The 16,186-nt window shown below is 32.6% G+C and overlaps 1 protein-coding gene across 2 annotated transcripts in view; it reads left to right on the top strand.

Moving 5' to 3' along the window:
• Positions 1-15,245, top strand: part of CALCRL (calcitonin receptor like receptor) — a 104,572-nt gene extending 89,327 nt beyond the window's left edge. For both annotated transcript variants that reach the window (XM_045367361.2, XM_045367360.2), the window contains 4 exons: positions 20-86; positions 6,517-6,735; positions 6,885-6,926; positions 12,155-15,245. In XM_045367361.2, the coding sequence (XP_045223296.1) occupies positions 20-86; positions 6,517-6,735; positions 6,885-6,926; positions 12,155-12,370 (544 nt within the window). In that variant the 3' untranslated portion in view covers positions 12,371-15,245. The remainder of the gene's footprint in view (positions 1-19; positions 87-6,516; positions 6,736-6,884; positions 6,927-12,154) is intronic.
• The last annotated feature ends 941 nt before the right edge of the window (positions 15,246-16,186 follow it).

Here is a 16,186-nt window from a genome sequence, read left to right as displayed (position 1 = left end):
GTTTTTATGTTTTCTCTAGTTGCTGGATCAGTTCTGATACCCATCTCCTCTATATTATCCATGGCCCAATTTGTGCTGCTTTACTGGTATGTAACAAATTCTCCTTTCCTTATCATTGCTCACATTTCAACTTTATTTCTGAACCATCTGGCCTATGATATCCTTCAGGGTCCCAGTGGACACAGATGGATATGCATGTTCACAGTGCTTAAATGAGTAGAGTTTAGTGAAGGTATCATATTTGATGTATAGGCAGGAAAGGCAAAGTAACTAATTAGTAAGGGATGGTGAGCCATTGGGGATCAACAGTGGAATGCTGTTATCACAGGTAGACCTGAAGAGAGAAGTGTTAGTGTAGTGAAATGAGCACTGGGAGGAGTCACCCAGTAAGAGATCTGATTTTGATTGGAGAAAAACAACCACTGCCAAAACCACAGCCTGGCAGAATAGAGGCAGCAGAAACAAAGACTCGAATTTATCTTTATTCCCATACTCTTATCTTTTTTTCCCCCATTAGCCAGATGCAGCAAATGTCTCAGGGCAAGGAAGTCTGGGTGAAGCTGTTCACAGACATCAGCCTCCTGTGGCACAGAGAGGAATAGAGGATGAATTAGCAGGGGGGTGGGAGGTGACAAACAAGATAAAACAAAATACTTATGTAAATTTTACATTATAATTATTATCACTTAATGTCAGTGCACCAATTAGACATTTTAGTGTGATTGCAGAAAAACAGAAGTCACATTCGATGCTTTTATTACACTATTATTATTTTTTATTATTTTAATTGAAAAAAAGTCTTGCTCTGTTGCCCAGACTAGAGTGCAGTGGAATGATCATAGCTCACTGCAGCCCCTAACTCCTGGGTTTAACGGATCCTCCCACCTCAGGCTCCTGAGAAGCTAAGACTAGGTATACACTACTATGCTTGGATAAGTTTTTAAAACATTTTTATAGAGACGGATCTCACTATGTTCCCCAGGCTGGTCTCAAACTCCTGGGCTCCAGGGATCCTTCTGTCTTGGCCTCCACAACTGCTGGGATTACAAGTGTATTACATTATTTGAATGAGAAAGTAAATTAATACAAACTAGCAATCTAGTATGCTTTGTCTCAGAGAGTATTAGAGATCATAATGCAATTACAGTCCTTCAGAGTGGTATTTTAGTTACAGCTGCTATTCATTTTTTTGTTGTTGTTATACTTTAAGTTCTGGGATACATGTGCAGAACATGCAGGTTTGTTACATAGATATCCATGTGCCACGGTGGTTTGCTGCACCCATCAACCTGTCATCTGGGTTTTAAGCCCCACATGCTTATTTCTCCTAATCCTATCCCTGCCCTTACTCCTGACCCCCCGACAGGCCCCAGTGTATGATGTTCCCCTCCCTGTGTCCATGTTTTCTCATTGTTCAACTCCCACTTATGAGTGAGAACATGCGATGATTGGTTTTCTGTTTCTGTGTTAGTTTGCTGAGAATGATGGTTTCTAGCTTCATCCATGTCCTTGCATAGGACATGAATTCATTCTTTTTATGGCTGCATGGTATTTCATGGTGTATATATGCCACATTTTCTTTATCCAGTCTATCATTGATGAGCATTTGGTTTGGTTCCAAGTCTTTGCTATTGTGAATAGTGCTGCAAGAAAACATATGTGTACGTGTATCTTTATAGTAGAATGATTTATAATCCTTTGGGTATATACCCAGTAATGGGATTGCTGGGGCAAATGGTATTTCTGGTTCTAAATCCTCAAGGAATCACCAAACTGTCTTCCACAATGGTTAAACTAATTTACACTCCCACCAACATTGTAAAAGTGTTCCTATTTCTCCACATCCTCTCCAGCATCTGTTGCTTCCTGACATTTTAATGATCACCATTCTAACTGGCATGAGATGGTATCTCATTGTGGTTTTGATTGGCATTTCTCTAATGACCAGTGATGATAAGCTTTTTTTCATGTGTTTGTTGGCTGCATCAATGTCTTCTTTTGAGAAGTTCCTGTTCATATCATTTGCCCACTTTTTGGTGGGGTTGTTTATTTCTTGTAAATTTGTTTAAGTTTTTTGTAGATTTTGGATATTAGCCCTTTGTCAGATGGATAGATTGCAAAAAATTTCTCCTGTTCTTTAGGTAGCCTGTTCACTCTGGTGATAGTTTGTTTTACTGCGCAGAAGTTCTTTAGTTTAATTAGTTCCCATTTGTCAATTTTGGCTTTTGTTGCCATTGCTTTTAGTGTTTTAGTTGTGAAGTCTTTGCCCATGCCTATGTCCTGAATGGTATTGCCTCACTTTTCTTCTAGGGTTTTTATGGTTTTAGGTCTTACTTTTACATCTTTCATGCATCTTGAGTTAATTTTTGAATAAGGTGTAAGGAAGGGGTCCAGTTTCAGTTTTCTGCATATGGCTAGCCAGTTTTCCCAACACCATTTATTTAATAGGGAATCCTTTCCCCATTGCTGGTTTTTGTCAGGTTTGTCAAAGATCAGATAGTTGTAGAAGTGTGGTGTTATATCTGAGGCCTCTGTTCTGTTGCATTGGTTTATATACCTGTTTTGGTACCAGTACCATGCTGTTTTGGTTACTGTAGCCTTGTAGTATGGTTTGAAGTCAGGTAGCATGATGTCTCCAGCTTTGTTATTTTTGTTTAGGATTGCTTATTCTTGGCTATACAGACTCTTTTTTTTTTTGGTTCTATATGAAACATGAAGTAGTTTTTTCTAATTCTGTGAAGAAAGTCAGTAGTAGCTTGATGGGGATAGCATTGAATCTATAAATTACTTTGGGCAGTATGGTCATTTTTATGATATTGATTCTATGCATGAGCATGGAATGTTTTTTCATTTGTTTGTGTCCTCTCCTATTTCATTGAGCAGTGGTTTGTAGTTCTCCCTGAAGAGGTACTTCACTTCCCTTATAAGTTGTATTCCTAGATATTTTATTCTCTTTGTAGCATTTGTGAATGAGAGTTCACTCATGATTTAGCTCTCTGTTTGTCTATTACTATTGTATAGAAATGCTTGTGATTTTTGCACATTGATTTCGTATCCTGAGACTTTGCTAAAGTTGCTTATCAGCTTAAGGAGTTTTTTGGCTGAGTCGATGGGGTTTTCTAAATATATAGTTATGTCATCTGCAAACAGAGACAATTTGACTTCCTCCCCTCCTATTGGAATACCCTTTATTTACAACTGCGATTAAGTTATCTATATGTGTGCTTGTGTGTGTATGTGATATTTTTCATGTAAAATTCAAAGCTTCCTCATTCTTATACTCTTTTAAAATACAGATATTCTATTATTTAACTATATTTGTTAGCTGTAGTTTAGTATGTGGCTGTGTTGGATCACTGTTCAAACCATTCTCAAAATGTATCATCGTTAAGCCATTCTTGTAGAATTTATTATGACTTTCCATAAAATTTTTTCATATATCTTAATGTAGATTATAGTGAAAATTTCAAAGGCAGAGGCACTTGCTTCCCTTCCTTCTCCTACATTCTAAGGGCATGAGTGACATACGTGTTTAAGTTGTACCCTGAGACTGCCTGGCTTTGCATTCTGTGCACAAAAGAGTCAGCACTGAATCCTAGCTCTATCACAGCTGCCTGTGTATCATCTCAGACCAAGTTTTCTGTTTTATTTTTTTTTTAACCTCTCTGTGTCTTTGTTTTCTCATTTGTAATGATGGAATAATAGGAATATATGCCTCACAGGGTATTATAAGGATTAAATGAGATATTTTTTGTTAAGTGATTTGGCACATTTAGTGCATAGAATATTATAAATTCTTGAAAAAATGCCTTCAAAGTTTCTTCACTTGTAGTTTCTGCATGATACCATGCTTCCACTCTGAGGAGAGCTCAAACAAATTATAATGTATTATTGGGCTACTCAGGAGATTCCAGAACAAATGCAAGACAATATTTTATTACAAAAGATCTGGCTGCACAGAGGGATACATGATTCAGACTTCTAAATCAGTAAGGTTCAGGAAGTGAAAGCACCTAGCAAATGCAAAATGTAATATCATCTACACAACCCTTGGAAACATCTGTTCATATAAACTTTGAGGAAGAAGAGTGAGGATGAAATACAGGAATATAGCCCATCAAGCTGTAAGAAAAGAAGTGAACATCCACATTATTTGCCTAAAACTTTCCATTTTGTTGGCCTAAAACAACATTAGGAACCTATTTTTCTATCCAGATAAATAATTCTGTCCTTGTTTAAGCTCCAGAGCTCCTCTTTGGTCCTGGCCAATTCCAAGCTCCTGGGAGGAGCCCTAGTAATTTCTCTCATGGTTATCATATGGTTTTGCACAACTTTTATAAATAAGATATTTTAATCACAGGTCATTCCACTCAGACTTCCTCCATCACATTTCCACATGAGCAGGGTGGTACTGGAGTGACTACAGCATTTTTGAGATCCTGTTGAGGGGAAGTTGAGAGATGATACATTTAATTTGGGTTCAGTGAGATATTTAGGTGACTTCCGTGCATAGTTAAGTGATTGTTTGGGAATGACTTCCAGAAACTCTCCTACAGCCACTGTATAGATTTACCCTGCTTCCTGTCATGACCCAAGTGTGGTATTGTGTTATGAAAATAGCCTGACGTGCCTACTAGATGTGTAAACTTTATGAGTATGGCAGTTAAAGGTTTCTTCTTTTCTACTGAACTATCTTTGCTTGAGGGTGGGAGAAATTCAGACATAGTTCTTCTAAAATTTAAAATTCTTCTTTAACTTTTGTTTAAAGTAAATGGAAATATTTACAGAAAATAAAGTAAGATGAGGGGATTATAATTCTCAAAACTATGTTTTGTGGAAAAATAGCATGGAAAATAGCATCAAATTCATTCTAAGATAATTATTTATAAAATAGTTAATAGAATAATTAATTCTATTGTCAACTCTAGTTTCTAGTTTCCCATTTTAAATCAAACTTGCCATTTGGAGAAGCACTTTGCATTTAAAATTTTTCATATAATTGGGATCTAAATTGCAATGTTTCTACTGTGTTTTATAACTTATGATTTAATGTATTAAGATTATAAAATATTCTATATTAAGCAGATAAAAGATTATTGTTATCTTTTTTTAAAGAGCAATGGATGCTTAGGAAGGGAATATATTAGGATGGATGGAATAACAGCTGACGTGTTCATTTGTTATGTTTCATTCTCACACCTGTTGAAATGGCTTAATCTGCTTTTGTCTTTATCGCATTTCTGTGTCTGCAAACATTGCTTTTCATAGATGTGTTTCCATTAGGATTATAGTGAACTGTATATTTTTGAAGCATATGTTCCATTAAATTTTCTAAAAATAGTGGAAGAATATTTTTATGCACGGTTACTTTTATGAGACGTGTCAATTTAGCAAATGCATGTTCTTTGTTATTTGTTTGCTATAATAAATGGGAAACTACTAGTTTTTGCAATTTTTAAACTGTGTGAATATAAATTATACTTGGTTAATAGTTTGAAAATTTAAGATTATTAAACAAAGGGCAGATGCCAGAACTAAGGGTGGGGAAAAAGAAAAGTGAATAGCAATTAGCCCCTATGGAGCTCTTCTGGAATTCATATTCATGATTCTATGGAAGGCATAAGGAATGGGCATAGAGAAAATGGACCAAAGTAAAAGATATAGAGTTGGGTGAAAATAAGAAAGAGATAAACTCTAACTTGGGTGAAAATAAGAAAAAGATAAACTTGTATTATGTGAGAGAAAGAGAAATAAATATGTTTCAGTAGGACCCTGTTTGCTAAGTCACATTAGAGTGTCAAAGGTTTACGTCTCCCATCCAAAGAAACTACTGTCTCTTCGAGAAAGTTGTTAAGGCACAAAAATAGTGAATATTATGTCATTACAGGAGGTCTTATAGAATGTCAAATTATTTTAGCTCTAGAACGACCGGGGTTGAATATCAGCTGGTTCAAAGTTCCCTCATAAATAAAAGAGGATTACAGTGCTACTTTGGCGAGGTGTTTTAAAGATTATTGTTACAAGAAGAAACAGGAAAGTTTTTGGTTTGAAAGATGAAAATGGTTATTATGGTATAATATACATTTAGAATGTATGTCATATGGACATTATAAAGAGGAGATTCTTTAAAAATTAGCATTTTTCTATAAACAATTATTTTCTTTGATTTGAAAATGATCAAAAGCTTTAGATTTTAGACCACAGAATTTTTTTAATTGCATGTGAAAATGAGCTGAGAAAAACACTGAAATATTCCTCAACTGAATATGTTCCACAGTAATTATACCATGATTTAATTTTACTTTTTAAAAACTTGTTTAATAAAACTGATATACTTATTAAATTGATAAATCACAATTCCAAATATATAAATTAATATTTTAGGCAATAATACCCTTTAAAATATTCTTGTACATTAAAAATATTTTCAGATTTATACAATTGGAGATACTTGAATAATGCTTCTTAATATTAAATATGAAATGTTTTTCAGATGTCATTTTATTTTGTTTTTAGGTGAATCTTTTTTTCTTGTTAAATATTGTACGTGTTCTCATCACCAAGTTAAAAGTTACACACCAAGCGGAATCCAATCTCTACATGAAAGCTGTGAGAGCTACTCTTATCTTGGTGCCCTTGCTTGGCATTGAATTTGTGCTGATTCCATGGCGACCTGAAGGAAAGATTGCAGAGGAGGTATATGACTACATCATGCACATCCTTATGCACTTCCAGGTATGGCATTCTTGTTAAGAAGGCAGCTTGTGAAGTTTCGTATTAAATATACATATAACTTTAGTTTTACTCCTACTTGTACAGCTATTTGGTTACAAATACATGTATCTTTCCATTTGGATTCAGATCATTCTATTTTTCTTTTACAGGGTCTTTTGGTCTCTACCATTTTCTGCTTCTTTAATGGAGAGGTATGGTAATTTATTTTATTCCTTTTATTATTTTATATTTACTATCTGTCTATCTATCCATGTATTTAAATGAGATAAAATTATAAATTCCCCAGGAACAACCATATTAAATTCTATTTCCATCAGGGAAAGAACCATAAAATCTCTTACCATAAGTTTAACTCGGGTTCTCAAATGCTCAGGTCATATTGGAGTTCAAAGCTAGGGAAAAGTCAACCTCACTTAAAAATATTTCAAAAGGTATTCATCTAGTCTTTTGAGATACGTTTTGAGTCCCATTAAGTCTGAGCTTTTCCCGAGATACAGTGCTAGGCAATCCCAAATCTCATAGAACATATACACTGTGATAGGAAATAAGATATAAGAAATAGGATCATCTCTTTTTTGCCTATCTTACAATGTAGGCCGCAGAAGCAACTTTATGGCCAATACAAAAGGATTTTAAAAATTAAACGCTCGGTTATACAGGGAAGAAATTCAGTGGGTTAGGAAATTTAGAAGAGAATGCTCTAATTCATAACATGACCATGTACTCTTCGATACTTCTAGATTTTTATCCATGTGTTTCCTACTTGGGAAGTTTCAGGCATTTTGAAAACTGGTAACATATCTCTTATGCATACAAATGTGTTATAGCTCAGTAATTTGAGCTCTGCTGACTTAGCTCTTTATGTGTTTTTAATCTGCTCAACACAGTTAACCTGTAGGAGGATTTTGGAAAAATTGAACAAAGTTTAGAAATCCAGACAGCAGCTGAGTGAGACACAGACACTTAATAACTGTGAAGCTTATCATAAAGCTTCAGATGGGGAACACTTGGGACCAGTTGGTAGAACCTATGATAACCATTACTATAAAACAAATGAACATTGGAAATCATGCACACATCATTGAAAAACTGTAACATGTTATTTGCTCTTACTTAAGTAATATTTTTACTTCCTCATCTTGGCATATAATAAAATTCAATGTTTAGTTTTTAATTAAAATATATTTCAAGTTCAACACATAGGTATTTATTTATATTATTATCATTTATTTTATTTATCTATATTTATTTGTAATGAGGTGTAGAATTGTCACACATTGTAGACTATATTTCATACCTTTAAGTGGTACTTCCATAATTCTTCTGCTATACACAAGACAAGAGAAACTTTTTCTGAAATCAATGAGAAGCATAGACAGAGAATGCAGTTACAAAAAATAGATAAATCATTTGTTTGATAGTAAAATTCTAATAGATTTTATTATATACCTCTATAAATTTAATGTTATATACACTGAATTAGACAATCCTAAATGCCACTTTTATAGGATGTAATAATTAAATATAGATGAGAGTGATACGGACAACATGGTAAAGAACGTGCATGAAAGAGGAAAGGTAGACCTCTGTATCTACAGAAACAGATATTAATTTTATAAAGTAATTTTTAAATATTCAAAACACACTCACTAGTAAAATATTTTGTAATAGGAGGCAGTGAAGAACAAACACAGCAATGCATTTAGACACCAAAGATGCTACTTTTCATCTTGGCTGTGATACTTTGGCAAATGCTGGCAAACTTCAGGAGCCTGTGTCTATCTTTCTTAAAGGGAAATTAAAGCAAGTTCTCTACACAGGTCTCAGAAAAATAAATACAGGCTAATAAAGATGAAGTTTTTAGCACCATGCCCCACTTCATTAGATACTCAGCATACTCATTATTTGATTTGTCAAATCACTTATTTTCAAAAATGCATGTGCAAACAGGAACATTAATCATTTTGGATCAAAATCCCAAATTGGCCCTTTTATTTAGAAAGAGTGCCTAGGGAATATCTAAAGTAATGCCTAACACTCCTGTTACACTCGATCTGTGTAAACAAAAGGGACACAGAACCTTGATCTTCTGCCATGTCCTAAAATTGAGAAAATTTTGACATTGGAAAATTACAATAATACAAAATCTTTGAGCTAGGCTCTTGCCAAATCTTTCGGTTCCTCACAACATTCTAATATCTGTTCCTTTTCTTCATCTCTGGAGATAAAATCCCTGCTTGAGTATGATTCATTTCTCAACTTAAGAAATACTATGATCCCTCCCTTTTTGTCTCAATGCCTCTTACTTTTTCCCACTCTCATAACATGAAGAAACAACTGCCAAATTTATTTTGTTCCAACTATGTCATGCACTTCTTAAAATCATTTGCTCAGGCTTAGTTTCCTTCTTGTTTTCCATATTAGGTCAAATGCCTGCCTTTAGTTTAATATTTGTGTTTTTTTCTCTCCCACCTTTTATGTACTTTTTAGCCAACATCTTGCTATTAGCATTTCTCACTAGTTAAATAAATGTGGCTTAACAAGTGCTTGGATTACTTTCATTTTATCCCTAGTGCCCTCAGACAAAAATGTGCCCTGTGATCATAAACTAAGGACTCTAGTCATCAGAAGGTTATATTTAACAACACCTGAGGGTAGATATTCAATCAGATGTTCAAAAAAGATTTGTTGACAACAATTAAACCCAAATCCTTTAGTGAGAACTAGGCAGACTTTTTATAAAAGCTTCGTATTGATTCACATTAAGGAGTATAAAGTTGGTTGCTTATTGGGTGTTAATGGGTATATAAAGTTGTAGTGTCACATTCTAAATATTTGCCTTACTACTTATATCATGGTCATGCATAAACAATAAAAACATTCATATCTTTAACAACACCCAGCTATCTTCCCTTACAATGGAAATTTGCTTGTTACTCTTCCCCATTGATTTTTTTCCTCATTAAAAGTTTATTAAGAGTAACTGCTTTAATGTTGTATTTAACAGGTGTGATATTGTATTAGAGGAAGCAGAAGAAAAATGTAACATCCTTAGAGCAAATAACATAAACAAATAAGTCTACAAGGCCTGTGGATCTTTAATTAGGTTTATTTTTAACTATAGTAAGACCCCACAGTTCAGGAAATTGGCTTTCTATGGTTTTTCTGATGATTTAGTTGCAAGGAAGAAATAGAGTGATGACCTTAATCAAAGTAGATATTTTAAGAGCAAACAGTCATATATTTCAATAGCCATTTTCCTTCCAAATTGAATTTAAACTTTCCTTTTTAAGACTATAAGTACTAGACTCACAGCTAAGATATTATTTTCTGTCAGCTTTTTCTCAACCATTATACAGAATTTTTTATACAAAGCTATATGCCACTTCCCCTCAACCAGAAATTATATTGTTTATGTACTCAACCAATTCAGCATTTAGTAACAAAATGAGAAGAAATTTATGAAACAAAAAATAAGGATAAAAAATATATATTATCAGATGTATCTAGATAATTGGTCAATGGTCATTTTTATTTTGAATCTCTGAATATGTATTTAAAATTCACAGTCTGAAGCCATTCAATTTTTAGTTTGCTCATGATTTTGAGGTGGTTACATAGCAGATGTTATTTTTAAATTATCTTAATTTAGATATTTTATTTGGAGGATTTAGAATTACATTACTAAATTGAGAGGAAAGTTTAATTTTTGCAAGATAAATAAATTTGTTGCCTTATAAATGCTTTTATTTTCAAAGCACATTTACATGAATATAAATTATTTTCTTCAGATATGTTTACCATATATTTTTTAATTGAATTTGAAAGTCCTGAAGTTACTGAACTTCATCATCATGTAATTTTTAGTACGAAGTAACTTCATTTTAGTTATATAATTTTTGAACTATACCGTAGAGTGAAACTAACTGGTAATTTTAATACCTCATTTAATTTTACCTAAATACATTGTTGGCTTTATGTTTGCTCCTTCTTTTTTTCTACATGAAACGAGACAATAAACTTTGGGTTTAAGTGACAGAATATAAGATACTTTAACAGGAACTCTGAATATCCTGTAAAGCTGCAGACATCCTGGAACACCTATTTTCTATAGAATGTTTGTAATTGTAGGAATTGAGGTTTTATGTGTGTGCGTGTGTGTGTGTGTGTGTGTGTGTGTGTGTTTTAACCCATTAGACTAGGAAATAACAAGAAAGAAGTAAACCCTTTCTAAAGATTTAATATTGATTTGTATACATGGATATGGTGAAGAGAAAGTTGAGGAATTCTATATAAGTAGTACGAAGTTAAACAATTATACATGAGTACGTAGAAAATGAATTACCAGAAAATTGCTGTGAGATGCTCAGGTTCCCTTTGGAAAAGCACTGAAAGAGCCAAAGAACAATAGAGAGCTTGGGGAAGACCATTCAAAGCAAACCCACTCTGGGCAGATATAGATTGGGTCACAGGGATTTGGCAAACACATTCATAACCTAGAAGCAGGCTGCTCCAAGCCAGTGTGCCCACTCATCAGACCTGAAAAAGTCCAGGTACTTGAGCTAGAGATGTTTTTAAATATTCTCATTTGTGCCCATTGACTGACAATGAAGAAAATTCACTCTTGCGCCTTACATTCGATTATTACCAGTATTTTACTGTATAGGACCCACCTACCCCTGATCTCTAGCTTCAAACAGAGGGGAAGGAAGTCATTAAACTGCAAATTCATTCAGCAGAAGAGGATTCAAATATGTAAAAGTGGAGTGGTTACATTCCTAAATTTATTTTTCACAATATTCACCAGATGTATAATTATTTGTTCAACACTTTTCTTTCCTCTATGTAGTAAGCTCCATGAGGACAAATATCATGCTCCCTTTTTTGGAATGTAGCGCAATTTCTGGCATATGGGAATCACTCAAAAACAAACGTTGCTGCTATTGCCCTGCTGCTGCTGCTGCTGATGATTTGTATTCTTCGTATCCTAACTTCTTTTCTTTTGTATATCTTTCTCTAATCCTGTTACGATTTGTCTTCTCATTCTATTAATAAAGACATTAATATAAAACTTGATGTTGTACATGAAATCTTGTAAATGGGGGTCCAGATTACCTATTTGTTTGGCAACAACGAATACATACGCATTATAAAAGCTTTGAAGACAAAACAAGGCATGAAAAATATCAATGGAATGTAAAGTACGATGTAATTGTAATACATTTCCTAATGTAAAGATGGTACACTTAACTTAATTTTTTAAATTAAGTAAGAAAATGAAGCTATATTATTCACTAATTAACATAACTTGTTTTAAAAAAGCTCTTCTCCAAGACCTATTTAATTGTGCTTCAAAAACAATGTCTTCATTTCAATTAATGGGTTGCTCTTGTTCTTTCTGTTTCTTTTTGATTGATAGGTTCAAGCAATTCTGAGAAGAAACTGGAATCAATACAAAATCCAATTTGGAAACAGCTTTTCCAACTCAGAAGCTCTTCGTAGTGCATCTTACACAGTGTCAACAATCAGTGACGGTCCAGGTTATAGTCATGACTGTCCTAGTGAACACTTAAATGGGAAAAGCATCCATGATATTGAAAATGTTGTCTTAAAACCAGAAAATTTATATAATTGAAAATAGAAGGATGGTTGTCTGACTGTTTTGTGCCACTCCTAACTCAAGGACTTGGATCCATGACTCTAAAGCCAGAAGACTTCAATATTAAATGGCTTTTTGAATATCATAAAGAAAAGCCTCACATGAAATTGGTAGTGTGTTGATAAGAGTGTAATATCTAGCTGTAAGTGGGAAAAAAGAAATCCTGGTTTGTAATATTTGCCAGTAAATACTCCCACTATGCCTGATGTGACACTACTAACCTGACATCACCAAGTGTGGAATTGGAGAAAAGCACAATCAACTTTTCTGAGCTGGTGTAAGCCAGCTCCAGCACACCATTGCATGAATTCACAAACAAATGACTGTAAAAGTAAATATACATGTTGGGCATGATTCTACCCTTGTTGCCCCAAGAGACCTAGTGAAGGCCTATAGACATGAAGGGAAAATTAGCTTTTAGTTTTAAAACTCTTTATCCCATCTTGATTGGGGCAGTTGACATTTTATTTTGCCCAGAGAGTGCTGTAGTCCTTTTTGTAATGACCCTCTCAAATGGACAATACCAGAAGTGAATTATCCCTGCTGGCTTTCTTTTCTCTATGAAAAGCAACTGAGTATAATTGTTACGATCTACTCATTTGCTGACACATCAGTTATATCTTGTGGCATATCCATTGTCGAAATTTGATGAACAGGATGTATAATATGCAATCCTACTTCTATATCATTAAGAAAACATCTTAGTTGATGCTACAGAACACCTTGTCAACTTCTTCCTGTTTTACCACACAGTGGGAGGGAATTCGTACCTGTAAATATACATTTTGTCCCTTCCATTTCTACTGTAGAAACAAATTAGCAATCATTTTATATAAGGAAAATCAATGAAGGATTTCTTATTTTCTTGGAATTTTGTAAAAAGAAATTGTGAGAAATGAGCGTGTAAATACTCCATTATTTTATTTTACAGTCTCAAATCAAATACATACAACCTAGGTAATTTTTAAAGCAAATATATAATGCAACAATGTGTGCATGTTAATATCTGATACTGTATCTGGGCTGATTTTTTAAATAAAATAGAGTCTGGAATTCTATATTTGGTGACTATTTTAAAGACAACCAGATGCCAGCATCAGAAGTCTGAGAACTAAGAGAACAGAAACATCTATCATAAGATATATTTATTTTAAAAACACAAGGTCACTATTTTATTGAATATATTTGTTTTGATGACTCATACCTTAATAATAGGTGTGTTTGACATATTTCTTTTTTCGTTTTGACAATGAACTCACATTCTAATCCAGAAATTTTAAACAACTACTGTGATAAATACCAATCTGCTACTTGTATAGATTTTACCCCATTAAAATATTACTTTACTGACTTTCACTATATGAAGATACATAGCTTTGGAAATGTCCCAGGTTATTCAAGAAATATAAAAAAATAGAGGGACACAATATATATCATATACAATGCTTTAATATTTTAATAGAGCTACTGTATATAATACAAATCAGGGAAATACTTGAATATATCATTGAGAAAAAATTATTGTCAGATCTTATTGAATTATTGTCAGACCTTATTAAATAAAGATAGAAGAAAACCTTGCTAATGAACTAAAGTGAAATTTATATGGGATTCAGTTTCTCTAATGTTATTTTCCACTGAAATCTCTGAAGAACAAGAATGACTTCAATTAGTAAAAGTCAATTTTGGGAAAATCATGTGTATCTCTATTTTAAGTGTGTCAATCTGCTTAAAATGGATGAAACTAATGAATTACTCATCATAAGTTGTTTCTTAAGCTGTCAATAGATGGTGAGTTCAGAACTTATTTGAAATTGCTAAGAAAAATTATCTAAATGAGTAAGAATTAACATATAGAATGGTCTGGTCAGTACATTCATAATTTATGCATGAAAAAGTATTGTTTTGTTTCAAACATGAATTTCATAGCGAGCTGCCATAGAAAGGAATGCAGGCTGTTCTGGACCTTTAACTGCCTACATTATACAAAAATTCATTTCAATAAACTCAATTATTAGCTATTTATTATTCAAAGACCCATATTTAAATCCTTTGCTGACCATGTTGACATATATCAGCCTTCTTCTAGACAAACTGTCAAGTCAACCATCTTGACAGTAGACATTAAAAAATGTTGAATTATCAGAGATTATATTAAAATGAACATGTAATTTTCAAGTATTTTTGTTGTGCTTTCATAATATCAATTCTAGATCAGATTTATTTTATAGCCAGGGTTTATCTGTTGTAAAGTCTTGAGGAGTAGCAGTCATTCATGTTTAATCACTGTTAGTTTTATATTCATATATTTTTAGAATAATTTTAAATGTTAGATTCCTCAAAAGCTGAATGCTACTTAATACCTTTGTACCATACTCATAAAGCAAAGTAAATCTGACACTTTTTTAAAGCAAACTTCTTTGCTGTCAAAAAATAAATTTGGGGAATTTCTAGCTTTTAAAATGTAGATTTGTCATTTTACTGTGATTACTTGTGAAAGTCATATTTTAATTTTCTAAATTGTAATTTGTCATTTTCTTTCCTAAAGTTAATTTCCAATGCATTTATTCATAAAATATTCATTCTTGAATGCAGTGTTTGTTTAAATGTAATCCAATGTACATAGAATTAGTGGTGGCTGTAGTGCTGTATTTATTGCTTATAAATTTTTTAAAATGTGAACTTACTTTTAATTTTCTCTTGATTTTAATCTGCTAGTAGAAACCACTAGTTATCTGTAAAAATATATTCAAGATATTCTGATCAATTGTAACAATTTATGTTATGCCTACTTAGAGTATATCTCTATTTTTGATTGTATGAAAATATTAAAGTTATGAGTTAAAGTTTATTTCCATTGATATTTACTAGAGTGCCAAATAATCTAATTTATAAACATAATTCTTACATTAATCAATGGGATACTTTTCAAAATTAACAAATCTCTTAACAAAATATCTCTTTTGCCTTCCTTAAAGTCTTCAGTAAACCAGTAAATGAATTCAATAAACCAATTAAGAAAAAGTCATGATTTGTTTTCCAAACTAAAAAAATCCAAATATACTACGATGGATGCAAACTCCTTCTTATGCTGAAAGAAGAAAAAGGATGTCTCAAAATAAGAAAATGTTCAGAAATTCATCTCTTTTATCTACTATATTTCATTTTGTAGTTTTGTTTAAATATTAGAAAGAAAAATAAGTATTTAAAGGTAATTTTTAAAGAGGGCACATTTATGGCTCTCACACAAATATAAAATGAAAATGTTTCAAAGATTTTGTTTAACTCATTAATTAATGAAGGAACAAGTAAGATGTTACAACAATTCAAAGGAGAATTCAAAATATCACACTTATATGAGAATATTAAAAATGCTGAAATAAACTTAGTAAGTGCAAAACCACTCTATCCTTAGGACAATAATCAGTTGCATTCCACTTAATAATTAATTTTTATTTTTATGATCAAGAATAATATACATCATTATCTGTTTTCTGGAAAAATGCCCATTTAAAACACTTGCATTTTTTTCTTTTTTAAGAACACATTTTATTTACTGTCAATTACATGGCATACGTTAAAAAATTTCTTCTTTTTTAAGAACACATTTTATTTACTGTCAATTACATGGCATAACATTTTTTCTTACAATCTCTCCTCCTTGTGATTATACTAATCTGCAAGAAAGAATATTCTTGATTAAAAATATTGCTAGTTTCATAAGGTTTGGCCTATTGTTGAGACAGGTACATGAGAGTGTTAATTACAATATAGACCTCCTCAAGTTGGTTT

This window comes from Macaca fascicularis, chromosome 12, assembly GCF_037993035.2.
Source record: "Macaca fascicularis isolate 582-1 chromosome 12, T2T-MFA8v1.1".
NCBI classification, from domain to species: domain Eukaryota; kingdom Metazoa; phylum Chordata; class Mammalia; order Primates; family Cercopithecidae; genus Macaca; species Macaca fascicularis.
This window is presented reverse-complemented; position numbering and strand designations above follow the sequence as displayed.